The following is a 22,822-nucleotide window of genomic DNA, read 5'->3' as shown; positions in this document are numbered from 1 at the left end:
ACAGTGACCCAAGCCGGGAATTGAACACGGGTCCCTGGCGCTGTGCTAACCACTGTGTCACAATGCCGTCCCAATTTGTCTAACTCCACTGGTGACAGCTGCTCAGTGTCTTTATCGAGGTGAACCTTGGAGGCAGCTTTGACCCAAATGCAGATTGCTATAATTCGCCATGTTGCAGAATGTGGACAAAGCTGCCTCCAAGGTTTACCGTGATAAACACACCAAGCAGCTGTCACCAGTGGAGTTAGACATTTATTTCTGCACCAATTACAACAAAATATTCAGCAATGTCAAACTAAATTAGTTCAGATGTGGTTCTGATCATGTTTGGCTTAAGGCTTCCTTTTATCTTCATCACACTACCTCGGAGACACAATTTCATCAAATCGAACTGGTGATTAGCAAGTAGTAACACATAAATGACGCCGCCGTTAAGATTAGCTGACTTCAGGTCTCATTCAGAATCACAGTTTGATAGCTTTTCTTTTAAATTTCATATTTCTCAACATCATACATGGGGCGGGAGTTACATGTATTCCAAAGCAAGCTGGAATGGCAAGATCCGTATCAGATGGAGAGCAGTGAACAGAATGGGGTAAGAGGCTCCATGGCTTGATGGACTGTTTCATTCTAATCTTGAAGCCACTGCGGTTATTTTTCAGATGTTACCCACGGTAGGATTTGAAATCAGAACCTTTCAGCTGAGAGTTTAACACCATAACCACAAAACGATTACTTCAATGTCTCTTGTTCCGGTCAAAGGCTCTCCGCCCTTGCATGGAGAGTTCGGAACGCTTTCTAGTCAACGTCACTGGGAACCATCGTCACCACATGGCTGGCTTGCAGTAGTTCAAGATGAAAATTATCACCACCCTCTGAAGGGATACTAGGGTTGGGAGATGAACAGTGGCCTTGCCAGTGACACCCACATAACATCTTTAACACAATTTGTGGTAAGCTAGAAGGGAATCATAGGACCCTACCTTCTCTTCATTTGCTGCCATCAGCGACTCAACTGCTTTCTTCATTTTATGCACTTCAAGATCTGTAAATGACAACGGGAATGGCATTTTACAAGTTATTTTTAAATTTTAATGCCACAATGAAAGCTGAAACCATGCTGGCATGCCACATTCCGTACTTGCAGTAACAGAAAACATATCAGCAACATTCTTCAAAAAGAGTGAGCTTCTAAACAGTTGTTTGCATATTTATTGAAAGTAAAGCTGTGCAGTATTCACTTTTTAAACTTAAACATAGCATTAAAAACAAAACAGATGCGTGATGCAAACGTAATTGGAAAATACGCATTTCCAAGAAAGCATTTTTGATGCAAATGCATGTTTCAAGCTAAGAAACAGAATTATAAATACATTCATAACCACTGCAACAAGAGTAGGAATGGCAGTGGCATAATGGTATTGTCACTGGACTAGTAATCCAGAAACCAAGGGTAATGCTCTGGGGACCTGGGTTCAAATCGCACCGTGGCTGATGAAGAAATTTGAATTCAAAAGTCTAATGACGTTGATTGTCGTAAAAACCCATCAGGTTTGTCCTATAGGGAAGGAAATCTGTGGTCCTTATCTGGTCCGGCCTACATGCGACTCCAGGCCCCACAGCAATGTGGTTGACTTGTTAGGGATTAGATCAGAAACTCCAAGGTGTGTTATGAAGGTAGACTAGACCCAGACTATTTTTGATTTTGGCATTAGTATGAGGATAAGGTGTTAAGCTCCAGGTGTGATTCTATTGATATACCAGGAAGCATTTATTATAAAACTTTATTTAACAATACAGGTTAACTATAACAAAAAAAAAGTGTCACTTTTACCAATTGAAATACTTAAATATGACAATGTATAATTCTTAACTGCTAGTCTATCTCTATTAGTTCCAATTTAAGCAATATTCCTCATAGCCTTAAACTCTTCAGAATCAGTTAGCAAAAACAGAAAGGCTTATGTGGGTTCCCAGTCCTCAAGCCTTTTAACACCTCTGAAGAAAGATACCTATTTTCCAGCAGGCCCCAGATTTCAACCTCCAGAGAGAGAAGAGAGTGGGAGCTACTGCTCCTTACAAAATCCAAACAGAAACTGCCTGCTCTTTCCCTCAACAACCTCTACTCTGAAATCCCAGGGGACAACCCAAAAAATAATAAAACTGCATTGACTCAGATTAAAACAAACACCCCAATAACTAGGAGCAATTATTCTTCTGCATTCTCGGCAGATGGACTGCTTGGAGCAAAGTGGCACCATAATCACAGCTGAAGTTTAAAACATTCCCTTCCCCAGAAACATGACACAAAAACACTTCTTAAAGACACAGTATTGTCATAAAATGCCCTTGGAAATGCACTTGGTTCAGGGGCAATTAGGGATCGGCAATAAATGCTAGGCCAGCCACATCCCCATAATGAATAAAAAGATATAATTAACGTGTTTTTTTTTTAAAAGAGCAGTTCATTAAAATTCTGAAGTTTTTTCACTAACACATTTTTGATAGTTTACATAGAAACATAGAAGATAGGAGCAGGAGGAGGCCATTTGGCCCTTCGAGCCTGTTCCACCATTCATTACAATCATGGCTGATTGTCCAACTCAATAGTCTAATCCTGCTTTCTCCCCATAACCTTTGAGCCCATTCGCCCCAAGTGCTATATCCAGCCGCCTCTTGAATGCATTCAATACTTTGGCATCAACTACTTCCTGTGGTAATGAATTCCACAGGCTCACCACTCTTTGGTGAAGAAATGTCTCTTCATCTCCGTCCTAAATGATCTACCCTGAATCCTCAGACTGTGACCCCTGGGTCTGGACTCCCCCACCATCAGGAACATCCTCCCTGCATTTACCCTGTCTAGACCTGTTAGAATTTTATAAGTCTTTATGAGATCCCCCCCTCATTCGTCTGCACTCCAGCGAAAACAAGCCTAACCTCGTCAATCTCTCCTCATACATCAGTCCCGCCATTCCTGGAATCAGCCTGGTAAACCTTCACTGCACTTCCTCGAGAGCAAGAACATCCTCAGAAAAGAAGACTAAAACTGCACACAATATTCTAGGTGGCCTCATCCCTGCTCCTGTACCCGAAACCTCTCGCTATGAAGGCCAACATGCTATTTGCCTTCTTTACCGCCTGCTGCACCTGCATGCTTACCTTCAGTGACTGGTGCACAAGGACACCCAGGTCCCACTGCACATTCCCCTCTCCCAATTTACAGCCATTCAGGTAGTAATCTGCCTTCTTGTTTTTGCTTCCAAAGTGAATAACCTCACACTTATCCAAATTATACTGCATCTGCCCACTCACCCAACCTGTCCAGATCATTCTGAAGGATCTCTGCATCCTCGTCACAGTTCACCCTCCCACCCAACTTGGTATCATCTGCAAATTTTGAGGTGTTACATTTTGTTCCCTCATCCAAATCATTAATATATATTGTGAACAGCTGGTGTCCCAGCGCTGATCCCTGTGGCATCCCACTAGTTACTGCCTGCCAATTTGTAAAGCACCCATTAATTCCTCCTCTTTGTTTCCTCTCTGCCAACCAGTTTTCAATCCATCTCAATTTACTTCCTCCTTGCACGATAATCGCTTGTATAGGACTTTGTCAAATGCTTTCTGAAAGTCCAAATATACCACATCTACTGGTTCCCCCTTGTCAATTCTACTAGTTACATAGAATCATAGAAACACTATAGTGCAGAAAGAGACCATTTGGCCCATCGAGTCTGCGCCGACCACAATCCCACCCAGGCCCTACCCCCATATCCCTCCATATTTACCCGCTAATTTTTTTTTTAACTGGTCGGTGCAACATCGTGGGCCGAAGGGCCTGTTCTGCGCTGTAATGTTCTATGTTCTATGTTCTATAATCCCTCTAACCTACGCATCTCAGGACACTAAGGGGCAATTTTAGCATGGCCAACCAACCTAACCCGCACATCTTCAAAGAATTCCAACAGGTTTGTCAAGCATGATTTCCCCTTCATAAATCCATGCTGCCTCTGTCTGATCCTGCCACTGTTTTCTAAATGCGCTACTATAAAGTCCTTGATAATGGATTCGAGAATTTTCCCCATTATCGATGTTAAGCTTACTGGTCCCCATTTTCTCTCAATCTCCCTTTTTGAATATTAGAGTGACATTCGTTACCCTCCAATCTGCAGGGACTGTTCCAGAGTCTATAGAATCCAGGAAGATGCATCCACTATTTTGAGAGCCACTTCCTTTAATACTCCGGGATGTAGATTCTCAGGTCCTGGGGATTTATCCACCTTCAATCCCATCAATTTTCCCAGCACCATTTCCCTACTAATATTGATCTCTCTCAGTTCTTCCCTCACACTAAATCTTGCATTCTCCAACATTTCTGACATCTGATTTGTGTCCTCTTTTGTGAAGACAGAACCAAAGTATGTATTCATTTGCTTTTTGTCCTGTATTATACATTCCCCCATTTCTGTCTGTAGGGGACCTACATTTGTCTTCACCAACCTCTTTCTCTTCACGTATCTATAGAAACTCTTAGTGTCAGTCTTTACGTTCCCTGCAAGCTTACTTTCGTACTATATTTTCCCCTTCTTAATCAATCCCTTGGTCCTTCTTTGCTGAATTCTAAACTGCTCCCAATCCTCAGACCTATTATTTTTTTCGGCCAATCTGTAGGTTTCCTTAGATCGAATACTCTCTCTAATTTCCTTTGTAAACCATGGATTAGCCCTCTTACCCATTTTGCTTTTGTGCCAGACAGAAGTAAACAGTTGCTGCAGTTCCCCCATGTGTTCAATGAATGTTTGCCATTGCCTATTCACTGTCATCCCTTTAAGTATCTCTACCCAATCTATCAAGGCCAACTCAGGCCTCATATCCTCACAGTTTCCTTTATTAAGATTCAGCACCCTGGTCTCCGAATCAACTACTTCACTCTCCATCTTGATAAAAAATTCTATCATGTTATGGTCTCTCATCCCCAAGGGGTCTCATACAGCTAGATTGGCAATAATTCCCTTCTCATTACACAGTACCCAGTCTGAGATGGCCTGCTCTCTAGTTGGTTCCTCCACACATTGGTCAAGAAAACTACCTCGTATACACTCCAAGAATTCCTCCATTATGGCTAATTTGATTTCCAATATGAACATTTTACTTTTAATGAGGCGGAACAAAGGAAATTTGGAAGCTTTGCGCTCAGTTCAGTAGGAGCGGAAAATTAAAACCAAGGTTCAAAGATAGACTGGCCCAAATTAACCGGGTAAAGTCAGCAAACAAGCTGATAGATTTGAAAATTATCTGTTGCTAATCCGAGTTACACTGGAGTACAAAATATTTATTCTCAGATGGGAGAAAAGAGAGATGCATTGAAGTCTAGAGTTTGATGAAAAAAGAAAAGAGATTAAAAGTAAATTAAAACTTAAAAAGGGAGGGATATGATTTAGGCAATACCAACATAGAAATAGTAAAGGGTATTTTTATGAACAAGTAAAAAGTAAATGAGCAATTAAACAAACTGGTAAAATCATTCAGTGATGGAGAATTTAGTGGTGGAGGATTAGGGTTTGACTGAGTGATTAAATAAATATGTTGCAGTTTTCTTTACAAATGAGGAAAGTTTAAAAACCTTGAGGTTGATGGAGCACCATAAGCTGATAAGACCATAAGACATAGGAGCAGAATTTTTAGGCCACTCGGCCCATCGAGTCTGCTCTGCCATTCAACCATGGCTGATATGATTCTCATCCTCATTCTCTGTCTTTTCCCCATAACCCCCTGATCCCCTTATTAATCAAGAACCCGTCTATTTCGGTCTTAAAGATGTTGCTGAAATATGCAAATAGTGCATTTGGAATAAGGAATAAACGACAAGCCAGGTAACCACAGGCCAGTGAGTTGATCTTTATGTGCAAACTCTTTGGAATCTTTTAATTATAAATCAAAATTAATGAAAATTTGGATTAAATGTAGCCAGCACTAATTTGATAAAGGGAAGAATGTCTGACACTTTTTTTTTAAGTGAGTAAACTCAGCACGGGATAAGTGAGAAAGACTGGCTGGAAATTTGATTTGATTTATTATTGTCACATTTTTAGTATCATTTCTTGTGCACCATACAGACAAATGTACTGCTCATAGAGTACATAGGGAAGAGGGGAAGGAGAGGGTGCAGAATGTAGTGTTGCAGTCATAGCTAGGGTGTAGAGAAAGATCAACTTAATATAAAGGGAGGTCCATTCAAAAGTCGTGATGGCAGCAGGGAAGAAGCTGTTCTTGAGTCGGTTGGTACGTGTTTTCAGACTTTTGACTCTTTTTCCTTTGTTGATGAATAAATACTACAGATACGTTTGGCAGAATGAATAGTGTGTGACGAAGTTACCTATTAATTGCAACACAGTGAAGTGCAATGAGCAGCCATGCAAGGGTTTAAAATGCAAAACAGCACAAAACCAAAATAAGGGTCTGAATTTTCTGGCCGTCCATGCCCCGCCACTGCTGCAAGCGAGGACAGAGAACCCGGCACTCAGCCAAATCTCCATTCAGAGCAGCGAGACCAGAGAATCCTGGTGGCGAGAACGGCTGGAAAATTCCGACCAAGGACTCATCTGTAACCTTTAGCATGGAGATATTTAAATGGTTTAACCACTGGAAAAGGCACAGTTGTAAACTGCCTTTACCAATTCATTTGTATTTAACACAAATACCAAACCCATAAATTATCTTGCCAGCTTGAGACGTGTCCAAGGCAAAAACAGAGGACGTTATACTCCATTTCCCACCCCCAGCTCATACTGACACCTAATTTAAAGAAGGATTTCTGAAACAAGTAATTTTTTCAGTTAAAATTTGTCGAGCAGATTTGATGCCGGATGTATCAACTCCCAAATAACACAATTTCGACCTCTTACTCCGATGCTACAACTCAAGATTACAGATGAAGGAAAAAAAGGTTTTGAAGGTTTCTCAATTGAGCATGCAAATTGCTGCAATAGCAACAGCATAGCATCACCCGTGGGCACCTGGATGCAATCATTACACATTCACAAGACGGAGACACCAAGGCCTTACTTTTCTCCTTCAGCTTCTTTTTATAACTTTCCTCTGTGCAGGAAATTCACACAGGTCATGTAACACAGGCACAAGAAAAAAAAGTAGTCTGTTAGTTTACCAAAAGAAAAAAAAGGGCAAATTTAAAACCATATTAAGTATGACACAAATATTTTGCTGCTGCTTGGAAACACATTCCAAACCACTTTTAAAATGTAGAATCCTGCCTGCAGCACAAGAACAATTTCCTCAATGGTCTTCATACACCAGACGGATTCTTAATAGATCTTTGGGCACACGAACCAAAACTCCTATAAAGTCAACTTGAATGAATTCGGTACATAAAAATCAAATGGAAAATGTAAACATTCTATGTTATGACAAAAATTGAGAAAGTGTCCCTAAAGTCATGAAAATAGTTAGAAATAGTTGTGGTCAGGAATTGCATGCCTTACACAAGGCATTATTTACTATATATAAAATGGATGCACAATAAATGTTGTCCTTATCAGTGGCATCCACATCACAAGAATGAATAATACATGGCAAAAAGAAATGAATTGTAGATGGTATATGCGACTTGAAACTTATCCAATGATAAAGGAGCAGGGAGTTGCCATATTCAAAATACAAACTTAAGTTAACACCTCTCAATTTTGTTTACACTGATAGTCAAGGAATTAAGCCTCTTTCTTACCTGTCCCACTCTCACATTCATCTATTTCCGATTTGAAACTCATTTCTGAGCATAGCCTCTTGATCTCTGCGTCTTTCTGCTCCAATTGTTCCTTCAGCTGTACTAGCTCATCCTACATCACAACAAAGAACAATGTCTGTAGCAGTAATTGCACGATACAAAGGATTAAATGATTATTGTTGTTCAAGTGGCTTAAGAGCACCCTACTCTACTCTTCACATTGAGGCCCAGGGTTCATGGTACAACAATCTGCAACAAAGACTCAATTTGAATTTGGCGAACATTGTTAAGATGGAAGACATATTTCGCTCTTTTCCAAATAATGTCAGAGTTAGGAATAGGAGGAAGCCACCCAGACCTGCTCCACCATTTGATAAGATCACGGTTGGTCTGATTGTGGTCTTCACTTTCCTGTATGTCCACCCCCCCCATAACCTTCAACTCCCCTGCACACATTACTCTAGATGTGGTCTGACCTAGGCTCTGTACAACTTCTCTACTTTTATATTCCATTTCGTTTTCAATAAACGCAAACATTCCATTTGCCTTCCTTATTACTACAGTACCTACACATTAATGATTTGTGATTCACGTATCAGGATACCCAGATCCCGCTGTACCACCGAGTTCAGCAATCTCTCTTCCATTTAAACAGTAAACCTCTTTTCTATTCTTCCTGTTAAAGTGGACAAGTTCACATTTTCCCACGTTATTGTCCACCTGCCATTTGTTTGCCCACTCACTTATCTCTAATCCATTTGAAGACTCTTTGCCTCCCCTTGACAACTTAATTTCCTACCCACCTTGGTGTTGTCATCAAATTTAGCTACCATACTTTTGGTCCCCTCTGTTACGATCCAGTTGATGTTATAACTGGATGGAGGGATCCCAGAATGGAACCCTGGCTGAAAAGATCGTAACTTTCTTTTTAAAAGAAGACATTGAATAAAGTTACAGGACTGCCAATTATCTTTTAACAACAAAAAACATTAAACATGAAAAGCTAAACTATAATAACAATTCTCCTTCACTCCCCCTTTTTTTTCCCCGCAATTATACATGGATTTTAAGGATAATACAGTTAACACAAAAGAGAAAATGCTGGAAAATCTGAGCAGGTCAGGCAGCATCTGTAAGGAGAGAAAAGAGCTGACGTTTCGAATCCAGATGAGCCTTTGTCAAAGCTTTGACAAAGAGTCATCTGGACTCGAAACGTCAACTCTTTTCTCTCCTCACAGATGCTGCCAGACCTGCTCAGATTTACCAGCGTTTTCTCTTTTGGTTTCAGATTCCAGCATTCGCAATCATTTGCTTTTATCCACAGTTTACTCAATATCTCTTATGCCATAAATGCTCTTAATAAACCCACAGGCTGATTGTGATCAGACAACACTCCACTCTGCAACCAAATGGCCAATGCCACTCAATCGATCTTCTGTGGATTTCTCCTCAAATTCTCCCTAGACGATTGTCATACGGGTGTTTCCAAATTCCACTCGCAAAAAGACACACTTTAAAATCTTCTTCCTAACCAATGCATTTTCTCAGCTGCTTTCACCAAGGATCCCCTCCAGGTTTTCCAACTATTCTTTCAAACAAGGCTCTCTCCCCACTGGTTTAACAAGAATCCCCTTCCAGGCTTTCAAACTCTCCTTTCAGGCTTCCTTTGTCTTGCATTACATAGGTATACAGGGGATGGGACTTAAATTACACAACTATAACGATGTATTGTAACATTGCCTCCTGATTGCCTGGGGGAGTTGAGGAGAATAGCTTTAGCGCTTTGCCTGAAATCAAAAATCCAGAACGGAGGAAAAAATCATCCAGGAATGGACATTAAGAGCAAATCATTCTTGCCACCGGTCTGCTGCACCTTTAAAAAGGTAAATTATACACGAGTTTTCAATCAAGAAATTGAATCTTTAAAATAATTTGCTTACTGGATGAAATCAAAACACTTTTCAAAAGTACAACTTTGCTAATAACACTAACACATGCAGACAGGTGGAATAAATTAGATTATGAATACATAAATGTACAGACATAATGCAAGATTTTGACAGAACCAAAGGTGAAGTTTGACCATACAGATAGGTACTATAATGATCAATTGAAAGCACTGCATGCTGAAAAAGACTGGTGTCAAAACGGAGGTTGCGTATTCCATTAATTGCTGCATTATGTTTACGTTACCTATGCAAAAAAACTGGAGTTATTTTAGGAAAACAAAGCTGTGCAAAAAAAAACCACAATCATGGGAAAACACAGTTCCATGCAAAAGATTACTTTAATTCCATTTTTGTTTTTGCAACAATCTTTTCAAAGACACACACAGGTATGGACACAAACACACAGTTCAGGCAAAACATTATGGCACAGCTTTACCAAGAAGCCAAAACCCACCACACCTTTACTGCTTGAGATTTTTGTTCCATTCGCTGCTTCTCGTACTGCATCTGACCAACCTTGATTTTCAGGCTAGAGAGTTTAGCCATTAATGACTGGTAGAGATGAAGGAATAAAAAATAGAAAGCTAGAAGCTGAAAGAGGCAAAGCTGGAGTAGCTGAGGTATACTGCCCAGAAACATTTTATTCACTACTTACAGAACAATAGCGCTTCAAATATTTACACAAATATGCATCAGTCTAAGATTCAAACATAAGAAACCTAAGCCAAATACATTTGTCGGGAATGGCCCATCGAACAAAGCCTTTTAACCACAGCCCTTGGGCTTTTGATGAGTTCCACTAGCTGTTAGCCCACAAAGTACATCATAAATTTGAACTGGTTTTCTTCATGAAGTGACTGAATCAAAGTTATTTATTCACTGAGAAGATAAGTAATCTCAATTATTATTGAGATTTAATAATATCTCAATATTATTGAGAAGATAACCCTCAGCATTAGCCTTTATCCCATCCCAGAACATATCTACTGTTGTGGCTCCCAGCTGCTATATTGGCAATGGGTTAGTAAAGACCCCGCAAAATGGGAATGTTTATCCACGCAAAAGCATCAAGAAAAGATAAAAATAGAATTGAGATGGATGAGAGCGGAAAACTAGAGATGCTCGAGAGATTCTTTTACGTTTTCTTTTACAAAACATGCGCATTACGCTATCACATTAACAGAACACCTCCAGGTATCTCAATGATATTGTTTGAGTTACCTCAGTATCACACACTGCAAGTTTCAATTTATTTAGGAAAAAGAATTGTTGGGTCAGGGTTAAAACGTCAACACTCGAGATATTAAAATCAGGGTTAAAACTTTCTGAAATATACAATTAACTGAAGCTACTAAAAACTGTTTTACAACAGGTTAATACCAGCACTCGTATTCACCCATACAAAGAATTAGCTGGGAAATAAGTATCTCTCTTTCTGTAATAGAATTTCACCTTTCATTTCTGTTAACGATAATTATTTCATCTTGGTTAATAAAATATTATTCTAAGAGCCAACTCCATCAAATCAACGTACAGTGAAAGTAATTTCAATAGGGACCAGATGCTTAAATGAACAGATTACAGTTCACAATTGGCCATTTCTCATCAAGTTTTGATTATAGGGGAAAGAGCCTGAAAGAAACCTCGATCTCTTGGTGTTCCTCACTGCTGTGTGCCATTTAACCACAGATGAAATGGTTTTGAGCTATGCCAATACCGAGTTATTGCAGTGTAAAACCAGATTCAGAGCCAGATCTGATTCAAAATGATGCACAGTGGGATGAATTCTCTAGAAAACCATCACGAGGATGCTACAATTGTAATGAGCGTGCCTTGGTAAGTTCAAAACCTCCCATTCTTAGTTTACAATTAGCTTCACACGGTGGCACAGTGTTTAGTACCACTGCCTCACAGCTCCAGGGACCCGGGATCAATTCTGACCTCAGATGGCTGTGTGTGGAATTTGTACATTCTCCCCGTGTCTGCGTGGGTTTCCTCCGGGCGCTCCGGTTTCCGCCCACACTCCAAAGATGTGCAGGTTAGCTGGATTGGCCATGCTAAATTAACCCCTAGTGTCAGGGGGATTAGCATACGTGGGGTTACGGGGATAGGGCCTGGGTGGGATTGTCATCGATGCAGGCTCAATGGGCTGAATGGCCTCCTCCTGCACTGTACTGATTCTGCGAATATTACTGTAATTTCTGCATTAACATCTATTTGGAACAATAAACTTACCTCTTTTATAATCCATTCCATTTTATCCTCAGCATTTAATTTTTTATTAAAGGACTTTTCTGAAGATAAACTAATAATTTATGCAAAGAAGAGTGTGATCGGCAAGGGCAGGCCATCACAAGATAGTGCAATTATGTACTCTCAATGGGATGGCTACCTTACCCAGAAATTGACAACTAAAAGCAGATCACCAACACCTTAAAGTCCAATTTCTCCCACCCCTTAAATAAGGCAAGCCTTGCAATGCACCCCAGTTGCTGCATCATTGTCCCGATGCTATAGGCCACATGTAAAAAGAAAACAGCCCCTGTACACGAAGCACAATAATGACACTCAGTTCACTAATAAAATCACATTTATTCAATCAACACACATATATTCAATAACACAACCAGACTAAGCTTATAAAAAGTGTTTCCAGCATTTTATTTTTATATTTCTTTCCTTGGGTTGATGTTACTTTCAAATGCTCCTACGAAAGGTTTACAAAGCAACTTTTTGAGGTGAATGAAAGCTGCTGATGAAACAAAAGAAATGTTTACTTTTTTGCACAGTTTAGGGTGAGGACTCCAGAAAAGAATGAACATGATGGGCAGGATGGGTTTAACCTCCCATTTCCAAAACTGGAATAATCACGTTTATAGTGAATGTAGCCCCAGTCCTTCCCTCAAACCAGCCTCCCATCCATTGACTCTGTCTACACTTCCCGGTGCCTCGGCAAAGCAGCCAGCATAATTAAAGACCCCACGCACCCCAGACATTCTCTCTTCCACCTTCTTCCGTCGGGAAAAAGATACAAAGGTCTGAGGACACGTACCAACCGACTCAAGAACAGCTTCTTCCCTGCTGCTGTCAGACTTCTGAATGGGCCTACCTTGCATTAAGTTGATCTTTCTCTACACCCTAGCTATGACAGTAACACTATATTCTGCACTCACTCATTTCCTTCTCTATGTACAGTATGCTTTGCCTGTATAACGCGCAAGAAACAATACTTTTCACTGTATACTAATACATGTGACAATAATAAATCAAATCAAAAAAGGTGATGGAAGAAACAACCCCTTTTATCTGCACACATTGTTCCATTTGAACATGGCATTTTACCCCTCTATAAATCGTCCCCAAGCCTTGAGCTCCCACTGCTGATGGGCTGAGCTGGTAGATATCTGTGTCCTGCCAGTGCTGCCGTTTGGTCAGACCAGCAAGGGTTACAAAACGAAAATCATGAACTTGTCATGCTGTATTTTATTGAAATCTGTGCTTTATGTACAATTGTTTACGTGGAATTGCAGCTGCCCTTCATTAGGCAACAGCATCCACTTCTGTGCACAGTAGTTAGTGCATTTCAAAGAATGTTTGTATTTTGAGAAACTTGAAATACAAATCTCAAAAGGCAGGGAGAGCAATCGATAGGCTTAGTTTCGGATTGCTCTAGCAATTACAACATTAGTTAAAAAAATAAATATACCAACAAGTACAAGCATTAACGAGCTTTGCCATCCAAATTTAAGGGTTGGAGATTTGTATTTCAAGTTTCTCAAAACACAAACATTCTTTGAAATGCATTAACTACTGTGCACAGAAGTGGATGCTGTTGCCTAATGAAGGGCAGCTGCAATTCAGTGTAAACAATTGTACATAAAGCACAGATTTCAATAAAATACAGCATGACAAATTCATGATTTTCGTTTTGCAACCCTTGCCGGTCTGACCAAACGGCAGCACTGGCAGGACACAGATATCTACCTGCTCAGCCCATCAGCAGTGGGAGCTCAAGGCTTGGGGATGATTTATAGAGGGGTAAGGTGCCATGATCACACAGGAGGGGCATTCAATGGCGACTGCCTTAAATTAAAGGACAAACACCTTATCCCAACAGCGATGAAGCACTTTAATCATTTCCCCTTTTATAACAGGTTAAAATCACAACCTTTAGCATATCTTCTTACCTTAGTTGATTTCAGCTTTTTTTCAAACTGAGTTTTTTCATTTTCCATTTCAACTACCTTCACTCGTAGATCATTAATCTCTTGAAATAACCCCTAAAACAAATGAGTAAAGGTTCAATTTTCACCTACAATCAACTGACCACAGTTATTTCCAAGAGTGATACAATTGTAAATTCACAAAAAATACAAAATGCTTGCAAGGATCTGCAATAGACAAATATAATCAACCTTATTACTGAAGTATTACCCGTGGACAAATCTATTTTTCTCATACAGTTAAACAGAATATACCAGTTGCAAACCCAGGCACCAATCCTGCTAAGTTGTTAAATTTACTGAGGGCGACCGATTTCTTCCAACCGGGTTTGAATTCACTGTTTAAATATTATTACTAAGACTTTCATACCATGCAAATGAGACTAAAATGATGGGGTTGAGATATAGTCACTGAGCAAGTTAGAATGAATCCAGTGGCATGTTGAAGCATACAGGCATGGGTGGGTAGCTTAACATTTTGGAATTTAATTAGATTACATCAACTGTGCAAATATGTAGTTCTTACAGCCATGCAATGGACCAAATTTTAGCAGAGGACCCTGACATTACAGTACAAGAGCAGTCCAAATTACAGCACAATCTATGCAAACATGTACATTTTAAAAGCTAATATTCTTGCCTATCGTCAAACCAAGATAAACATGGCACTAGAAATTTATCACAATGTAGGGGGCTCTGATGTATAAACAGTTTGTTTTGTCTAACTGGAATTGGATTCAAATGAATCCCAAACTACCCGCACCAATTCTCTCCCTACATATGCATTTAGATTCAATAAAGGTGAATGTAGATATACTAACCATCATGCTTCCCTTTCAGCTCTCCAAACCTTACAAGGTTTTCCTGTTTCACCAAGCTATCTTTCCCAGATGCCTATGCAGTCTCAATTATGTTCTATTTTGTTCCTTCCTGTGACCAATATTATATATTTTTTAAATCTTACCTTTATGTTTAGTTCATTCATTAGTGTCACAAGTAACGTACCCGATTAGGCACCGGAGTGTGGCGACTAGGGGATTTTCACAGTAGTTACATTGCAGTGTTAATGTAAGCCTACTTGTGACTAATAAATAAACTTTACTTAGCCTTACATTAACACTGCAATGAAGTTACTGTGGAAATCCCCTAGTCACCACACTCTGGCACCTGTTCGGGTACACTGAGGGAGAATTTAGCATGGCCAATGCACGCAAGCAGCACGTCTTTAATACCCTACCCTCCAGCTTGGTGTCCGTCCTGACCCTTTCCTCTGCCTGTTGCCTCCATTCGGACCTCAGTACGTTTTCCACCACTGCCAAGCCACCACCTCACTTTCCCCAGCTGCCGTCGTTGTGCTCCCTGTGGTTTCCCACTGGGCCTTCAAGGGTCTTCCTTCCTGTCTTCTACTGTTGCACACCCGAGATCCCCATTGCTGTTGGTCGCCCGAGATCTGTGCCTATTTCCCAGCTCAACACTGAGAAATCAACAAAATGATTATCACGCCCGAGGGGCAGGGGATTGGTACCAATTCACTGTTGGGGGTAAAGAGGATGTGCGTGTACATGTGTGCCTGTGTGCGTATGTGTGTACATCAGTGCATGTGTACGTGTGCGCGTGCGTGCGTAGCCAGGAAGAGAGCAGATAGGGCATTGTTTAGCAAATTTAGCAGGCAAAGATAAACAGCTAATGGAGGAAAGTGCAGAGGGGAGAAAAATGGAGTGGGAAGAGGAGAAGCCTCAAATCTTCAATCTCAAACACAGCTGGAAAACTGATACTTCAGTTTGTCAGAATGCCCCATTTACGTATATTTGCTGACCACAGTATATTCTCACACTCTCAAACTCTTACGTAACTAACCAAAGTAACTAATTCTGCCATGGTTTTAACTGTACAGGTTTCCCAGAAGCGGAATCCTAAATACTACCAAAGAACATTCCATATCAATTCAATTCTAACCTAAAATGTTGCACTCAACTAAGGGCATTCACTAAGACAATCGAGAACAAGCCTGAACTTGTATTGGAATACACTGTAACAAGACATTTGATCAAAAAAAGTGATAGACTGGAGGTGGTTCAGAAGTGTGACAGATGTTTTTAGGCAGCGGAGTGGGAGAGAGATTGTAACATTTTTAATTACAGAAAATATGACAAGGAATGACAAATATAGTCATTTCATTTGGGGAAGTGAAACATTTAATCTAGACCATCAGCATTAGGGGCTGGGGGTAGGGCCTGGGTGGGGCCTGGGTGGGATTGTGGTCGGTGCAGACTCGATGGGCCGAATGGCCTCCTTCTGCACTGTAGGGTTTCTATGATTTCTATGATTAATACAAAATCAAAAGGTTTCATGCAAGATTAAAATTCACTTCTCTCCTTCTCTAGACAAGAGAAACAGGTCCAAAATAAAGGAAACTGCTGTCTGTGTGGAATCTGCATGTTCTCCCCGTGTCTGCATGGGTTTCCTCCGGATGCTCCGGTTTCCTCCCACAGTCCAAAGATGTGTGGGTTAGGTGGATTGCTAAATTGCTCCTTAGTGTCAGAGGGATTAGCAGGGTAAATGAGGGTTATGGGGACAGGGCCTGGGTGGGATTGTGGTCTGTGCAGACTTGATGGGTCGAATGGCCTCCTTCTGTACTATAGGGATTCTATGATTCTATTCTATAATACCACATAGACACATCAAATGAAGGCTGAATCCAGTGTCAGGGCGGCACGGTGGTACAGTGGTTAGCACTGCTGCCTCACAGCGCCAGGGACCCGGGTTCGATTCCCGGCTTGGGTCGCTGTCTGTGTGGAGTTTCCACGTTCTCCTCATGTCTGCATGGATTTCCTCCCACAGTCCAAAGATGTGTGGGTTAGGTGGATTGCTAAATTGCCCCTTAGTGTCAGAGGGACCAGCTAGGGTAAATGCACGGGGTTATAGGGATAGGGCCTGGGTGGGATTGTGGTCTGTGCAGACTTGATGGACCGAATAGCCTCCTTCTGCACTGTAGGATTCTATGACAGGGTGTAGTTGAGGATTGAGAGATACGTTTCACAGAACCCTTCCTCGTGGGTTTAATGGGTTGGGTTAAATGCACATTGCAGTGAATCATATGGTCTGTGGATAGAAGGATCTTGGTGGACCAACAAGATCTTTTGATCATCCATGCTTTTCACTGATCTGGTCAGATACAAACAGTTAATAGTTTACTTGATTTGGCAGTATGGGGTAATAAATGCGGCAATAGATGGAGCGAAGATGTGCGACTGTTATCTGAATGCAAACTTTCTCCTTCTCAATCCCTTCTCATAGCAATCAAGCATGAGCATGCACAGGAACACTGGTTAAGTTGTCAATGCTTTCTTGCATCCATGGCCGTGCAGTCACCTCTTGATCCCCAAACAGTGACCTCTTTTCTTGGAATAATGCTAGTTCCACTTCCAATTTCTCCATCTGCTGTCTCAGCTCTGTTACAAGGTTAAACAATGACTGTAGAACACAAGGCAAATTAAATAAGAGAATAGAAAAAGAACTGACCAGAGCAAGTGGTGAAAAAAAAAGAAATTGCGGACAGGGCGAGCAGTTTCTAAAAAAAAAATAGACACCACAAAATTTTAGCTGAAGTTTACAGCAAGACAACCATTTATACTGAATTTATTAAATATGTAATAGCCTGAGAAACTAAAATTCCTGCCTGCATAAATTGATTTTCACATTTACTGTTAATAATAATCTATACAATGTGGGCAGCACGGTGGCACAGTGGTTGGCACTGCTGCCTCACAGCACCAGGGACCTGGGTTCGATTCTGGCCTCAGGTCACTGTCTGTGTGGAGTTTGCATGTTCTCCCCGTGTCTGCGTGGGTTTCCTCCAGGTGCTCTGGTTTCCTCCCACAATCCTAAAGATGTGGTGGTTAGGTCCATTGGCCGTGCTAAATTCTCCCTCAGTGTACCCAAACACTGGATTGGCGCCGGATTGTGGCGATTAGGGGATTTTCACAGTAACTTCATTGCAGTGTGAATGTAAGCCTACTTTCGATACTAATAAATAAAACTTTTTTAAAAACTTAAAACAATTGACAATATCACTGAACAATCAATGACTTATTCACTTCCACTCAGAACCAATATCAATGGTACAGACTGGACCAACCACCTTTAAATGTTCTATTTATTGATTCTTTCCGAGATTTGTTTTTTTAAGAAGTCTTACAGTGAACAGAGAACATTATTTTTGAGGCAGGAATCGAACCAAGCAGTCTAGACCTAATGAACTAAAGGTTGGAATCGGAGAGCCCAGTGAACTGATGTATTACTCGTCACTGAATCCCGAGGGCCAGAACAGTCAAGCCCAATCATGACCTCAGGTAACTTCCAACAGGAGCAGCTTCATGACCAACAATCTGAAGTGGGAGTCTTAGCTGGCATTCGATTCCAGCCCTAATCAGGGCTTAGTGTCATGTCCCAGCAGGTCCGCTGCAAAGTGTTATAATAATGGCTAAAGAATTTGGAATTGCTGCATGATGAAAATTCAGAAGATGTGAACTAAAAACACCGACAGGATTCCAGAACAATGAAATAGGATTTAAAACAGATTTAGAGAGGGAGGAAGGGGGAGAGAGAGAGGGGGAAGGGGCAGAGAGAGAGAGAGAGAGAGAGAGAGCACGAGGACGGGGAGAGTGAGAGCGAGGGGCGGAAAGGGGGAGAGAGCAGGGGCGGGGGGGGAAGGGGGAGAAAACGAGGAGGGGGGGGAAGGGGGAGAGAGCGAGGGGGGGGGGGGGGAGAGAGCGAGGCCAGTCAAAATATGTTCTGCAGCGTTTACAGTAAAGCAAATCATCATATGTTTGCCTCACCTCAGTATCTTTATATCTCTCCTCATATTCCAACCTGTCCTTTTCCATCGCACCCAGCTTTATTTTCAGATTTGACACCTCAGCCATAAGATCCAATTTCTGAGTCTCCAGTGATGTTCTGCTGAGGAGTTCCTGAAACAAAAAGCGTGTCTTTATAAGCTGTTCCAAATAAACATCATGCAACTTCCTCTAAATGGTAATTGGTCAGAGTGCCGCTCTGTGCCCACTGCCTTCGTGGATTTTCTTCCGTGCCTGTCCTGCCCAACCTTGACTTGCTCAGAGTTCCAGACAGCGTAGCTTCCTCGAGGCTCAGCATCACAGTCCAGCTCTGTCTGATTGAAGAATATAGCCTCTTTTTTTTTTAAATAAAAGAAAGCCAACTGCTGTAAATCAGGCGGGTTAAAGGTCCCATTGAAATTGACAGGCCAGGGAGACGCTAAGTGTTATCGTCAATTCAGGTGGGGGGTGGTGACCCAGTAAAAGTTTGTACTTCTGAGCAGTTGCCATTCAAACCATTGCGTGTGAAGTTTCAAGTGGGATTCCCCAGCGTATTTTTGGATTCGCCCCTCACTCCAACACTGGGGAGCTCAGAAGTCACAGGCCCTAATTGCAATAGAACAAGGAACAACAGAAGGAGGAAGCTGGCTCAAAGTGAGATTCCCAAGCGCATTCCTGCTCAAGGATGCTCAAGTAAGTGGAGGTGTATTTTAGGAGTCTGTGACTCCTTTGCTCATCCAACAAGTTCTGTTGAAGTAGTTTGGCTGTGGGAACTCACATGACCCAAGTTATATCTGTCTTTTTGTATGAAGAACATTCCTTTGCTTCAGTTCTACTCAGCACCCTCCCACAGCTTTTTTCCAGTACTATATCAGTGCTGCTTCATGCACTCATCCAGAATTGGGAAAAGATCATTGGTTTTGCTTTCACCCTTCTCTCACGTTCATGTGGTCCATCTCCAACATTTCCCCTCCTCGAATTCTTGGTCTCAGTTTCTGGGGATAGACTGTCCAACAGTTGTACCTGGCACAAAGGAAGATGGTTGTGGTGGTTGGAGACCTATCATCTCAGCTCCAAGACATCTCTGCAGGAGTTCCTCAGGGAGTCTTTGGCCCAACCATCTTCAGCTGCTTCACCAATGACCTTCCTTCCATCATATGGTCAGAAGTGGGGATGTTCGCCGATGATTGTACAATGTTCAGCACCATTCGCAACTCAGTCACTGAAGCAGTCCATGTCCAAACGCAGCAAGACCTGGACAATATCCAGGCTTGGACTGACAAGTGCCAAGTAACATTTGTGCCACTCAAGTGCCAAGCAATAACCATCTCCAACAAGAGAGGCTCTAACCATTGCCCCTTGGCATTCAGTGGCATTACCATTGCTGAATCCCCCACTATCAACATCCTGGGGTTACAACTGACCGGAAACTGAACTGGACAGCCACATAAATATGGGTACAAGAACAGGTCAAAGGCTATGAATTCGGTGGCAAGTAATTCACCCCCTGCCTCCTCAAAGCCTGTCCACCACCTTCAAGGCACAAGTCAGGAGTGTGATGGAATACTCTTCATTTGCCTGGATGAGTGTAGCTCCAACAACTCTCAAGAAGTTCAATATCATCCAGGACAAAGCAGCCCGCATGATTGTAATCCTTCCACAAACATTCACTCCCTCCACCATCGATGAACCGTGGAAGCGGTGTACGCAATCTACAAGGTGCACTGCAGGAACTCACCAAGGCTCCTTGGACAGCACCTTCCCCTTCCGAACCCATAACCACTTCCATCTACAAGGCCAAGGGCAGCAGATACCTGGGAAGATCAGCACATGGAGTTTCCCCTTCACGCCCCTGGCTGCATCAGCACCGAGTAACTGGGGCGCAGGGAAAAAAGGAATTCCCCTTTTTTACAACACTGGGAGGGAGGGGTGGGGGTTCGGTCAGAGGGGTCAGGTTGGGAATCTGGGGTGGGGGGGTTGTCCCGTACAAGGCTGGGTCTGGGTGCTTAAATAGTTACTCTGAAAAGTTTTTTTTTTCCTTCCAACTCTTCCAGAGTAGCTATCAGGGTAAAACTGGCAGGATCATCTGAAGTTAGTGATTTAAATCTCTTCTGCCGGATGGTTCCCGGCCCAATTGTCCAGGGAAAGTTAGCGCTTCTGGACAGTTGCAATGTAAACCCTTATGTGGGAACTTCCTTGGGGTACCCCCTAAATGCGACACAGGAAGTTATGCGCTTACATGGTTATCAGTTAATCTTCCCCACCCCCTTCCTAAGATAGAAGCAGGGAAGTTATTTCCACTGGCGGGTGAAACTAGAATTAGGGGGCATGGCCTCAAAATAAGGGGAAGCAGATTTAGGACCGAGTTGAGGAGGAACTTCTTCACACAAAGTGTTGTGAATCTGTGGAATTCCCTGCCCAGTTGAGGCTACCTCATTGAATGTTTTTAAGGCAAGGATAGATACATTTTTGAACAGTAAAGGAATTAAGGGTAAGTGGAGCTGAGTCCACGAAAAGATCAGCCATGATCTTATTGAATGGTGGAGCAGGCTCGAGAGCCAGATGGTCTACTCCTGCTCCTAGTTCTTATGTTCCTATTGCTAACCTTCCCTTTTGCTCCACCTGACCCCCTCTCCAGCCCCTTCTCAACAGCATAAATCGACTGGTCTATTTCACCACATTTCTATTGGTCTTCAGTTCTGAAGAGTTATATTAGGCTTGAAACATTGGGTGGGATTTTACAGCCTGGCTCATCCTGAAACTATAAAACCCTGCCTGAGGTCAACGGACCTTTCCATGGTCCGCCCCTCGCCCGCTCCGATTCCCATGGTAAATACCTGGCCATTAAACTGTTTCTCTCTCCACAGAGGCTATCAGGTTTTTATTTTTGATTCACCTTAACCTGTGTTAATAATTAGATGCAGTAGCCTTAAAAAGAGACTTGACACAGACAAAATCGTAATAAGCTGGGCACATTGATTGCAATTACGGCAAATTTTAGACAAAGGAAGGCATTCAGAATATCAGTGGCCATTCTGTTCTTTGAAAATATTATCAACTTCTCGGTAGCATTCTGTAACTTCCCCATACGCGTCATCTTTAAATATTGCTTTATTTAAAAGATCTCAAACCTCGAAGCCAGTTGACTTCATAGTTCAAAAGTCTTTCTCCCAACCGTTCCCCTCATACCTGCTGTAACATCTCTTCCGTGCCATTCAGCTTCTCTCTGTGCTCATCCAGACAACACTCTAGGTCTCGAATCTTTTCCCCTTGGGCTTCCACTTGGTCTGTTAGAACACTCACCTGTGAAACAAAGTACGACTTCTGGTATAGTAACATTGAGAGACCGTCACCTTCATGAGAATGTCTTAGTTCTTTAAGTTACCTAGTTGCTCATTATTACAGCTGCAAACTTTACACATACTTAGAATACCAAATCTTAGCTTGCCTGTTGATTAAACAGTTTCATGTTTATTCTGCATCCGATTAAAGCATGTTCCATCACGCCTGCAAAGCTCAAGAATGAGAAACACATTTTTCAGCTGAAGTTCCACAAGGATGGTGGTTTCAAATCCAATTGCAGGATCCAGAAAACGTGAAACATGTTTACGATGTGTAATGCACTGAACACAGGGTAATATTGAGTATTTAAGAGGGCACTTGAAGTTTCTGAGACTGCCGACATGCAAGGGCAACTAATTAATCCATTTATAATGCCTTATAAAACACGTCTGAAATTAAAGCACACAAGTATTTTGCAATAAATGTACCTTAAGCATTTTAATTGAACATTTGAGTCAACATGTCTTTGCAAGGCTAGTTCAACAATCAAGTATAAATGGAAAATTTGGATGGTTAAAAACAACGTCAAACCTTCTCACAAGATCCTCATTCAAATGTTTAAAAAACTTCTCGGCTGGAATTGTACCGCCCCACCCACCACGGGAATTGGAGCTGGCGAGGGGCGGACAATGGGAAGATCCGTTGACCTCGGGCAGGATTTTACGGGTTTTGGGATGAGCGAGGCCATAAAATTCCGTCCCTAATGATTGCCTTTGTTCAATTATAGTG

General features: G+C 41.8%; 1 protein-coding gene across 19 annotated transcripts in view; it reads right to left on the bottom strand.

The window, feature by feature from the left end:
• Positions 1–22,822, bottom strand: part of ppfibp1b (PPFIA binding protein 1b) — a 164,435-nt gene that overhangs the window by 44,117 nt on the left and 97,496 nt on the right. For 7 of the 19 annotated variants that reach the window (XM_078219571.1, XM_078219576.1, XM_078219575.1 and 4 more), the window contains 8 exons: positions 21,941–22,054; positions 18,755–18,886; positions 17,289–17,390; positions 13,881–13,973; positions 10,153–10,245; positions 7,745–7,856; positions 7,069–7,101; positions 984–1,045 (listed from right to left, as the gene is read on the bottom strand). In XM_078219571.1, coding sequence (XP_078075697.1) covers positions 984–1,045; positions 7,069–7,101; positions 7,745–7,856; positions 10,153–10,245; positions 13,881–13,973; positions 17,289–17,390; positions 18,755–18,886; positions 21,941–22,054 — 741 coding nt within the window. The remainder of the gene's footprint in view (positions 1–983; positions 1,046–7,068; positions 7,102–7,744; positions 7,857–10,152; positions 10,246–13,880; positions 13,974–17,288; positions 17,391–18,754; positions 18,887–21,940; positions 22,055–22,822) is intronic. The other 12 variants (XM_078219583.1, XM_078219591.1, XM_078219585.1 and 9 more) reach the window with 6 other exon arrangements.

The sequence above is a fragment of the Mustelus asterias genome, chromosome 9 (genome assembly GCF_964213995.1).
Source record: "Mustelus asterias chromosome 9, sMusAst1.hap1.1, whole genome shotgun sequence".
Lineage (NCBI taxonomy): Eukaryota > Metazoa > Chordata > Chondrichthyes > Carcharhiniformes > Triakidae > Mustelus > Mustelus asterias.
The sequence above is the reverse complement of the archived record's forward strand: the minus strand, read 5'-3'. Positions and strand labels throughout refer to the sequence as shown.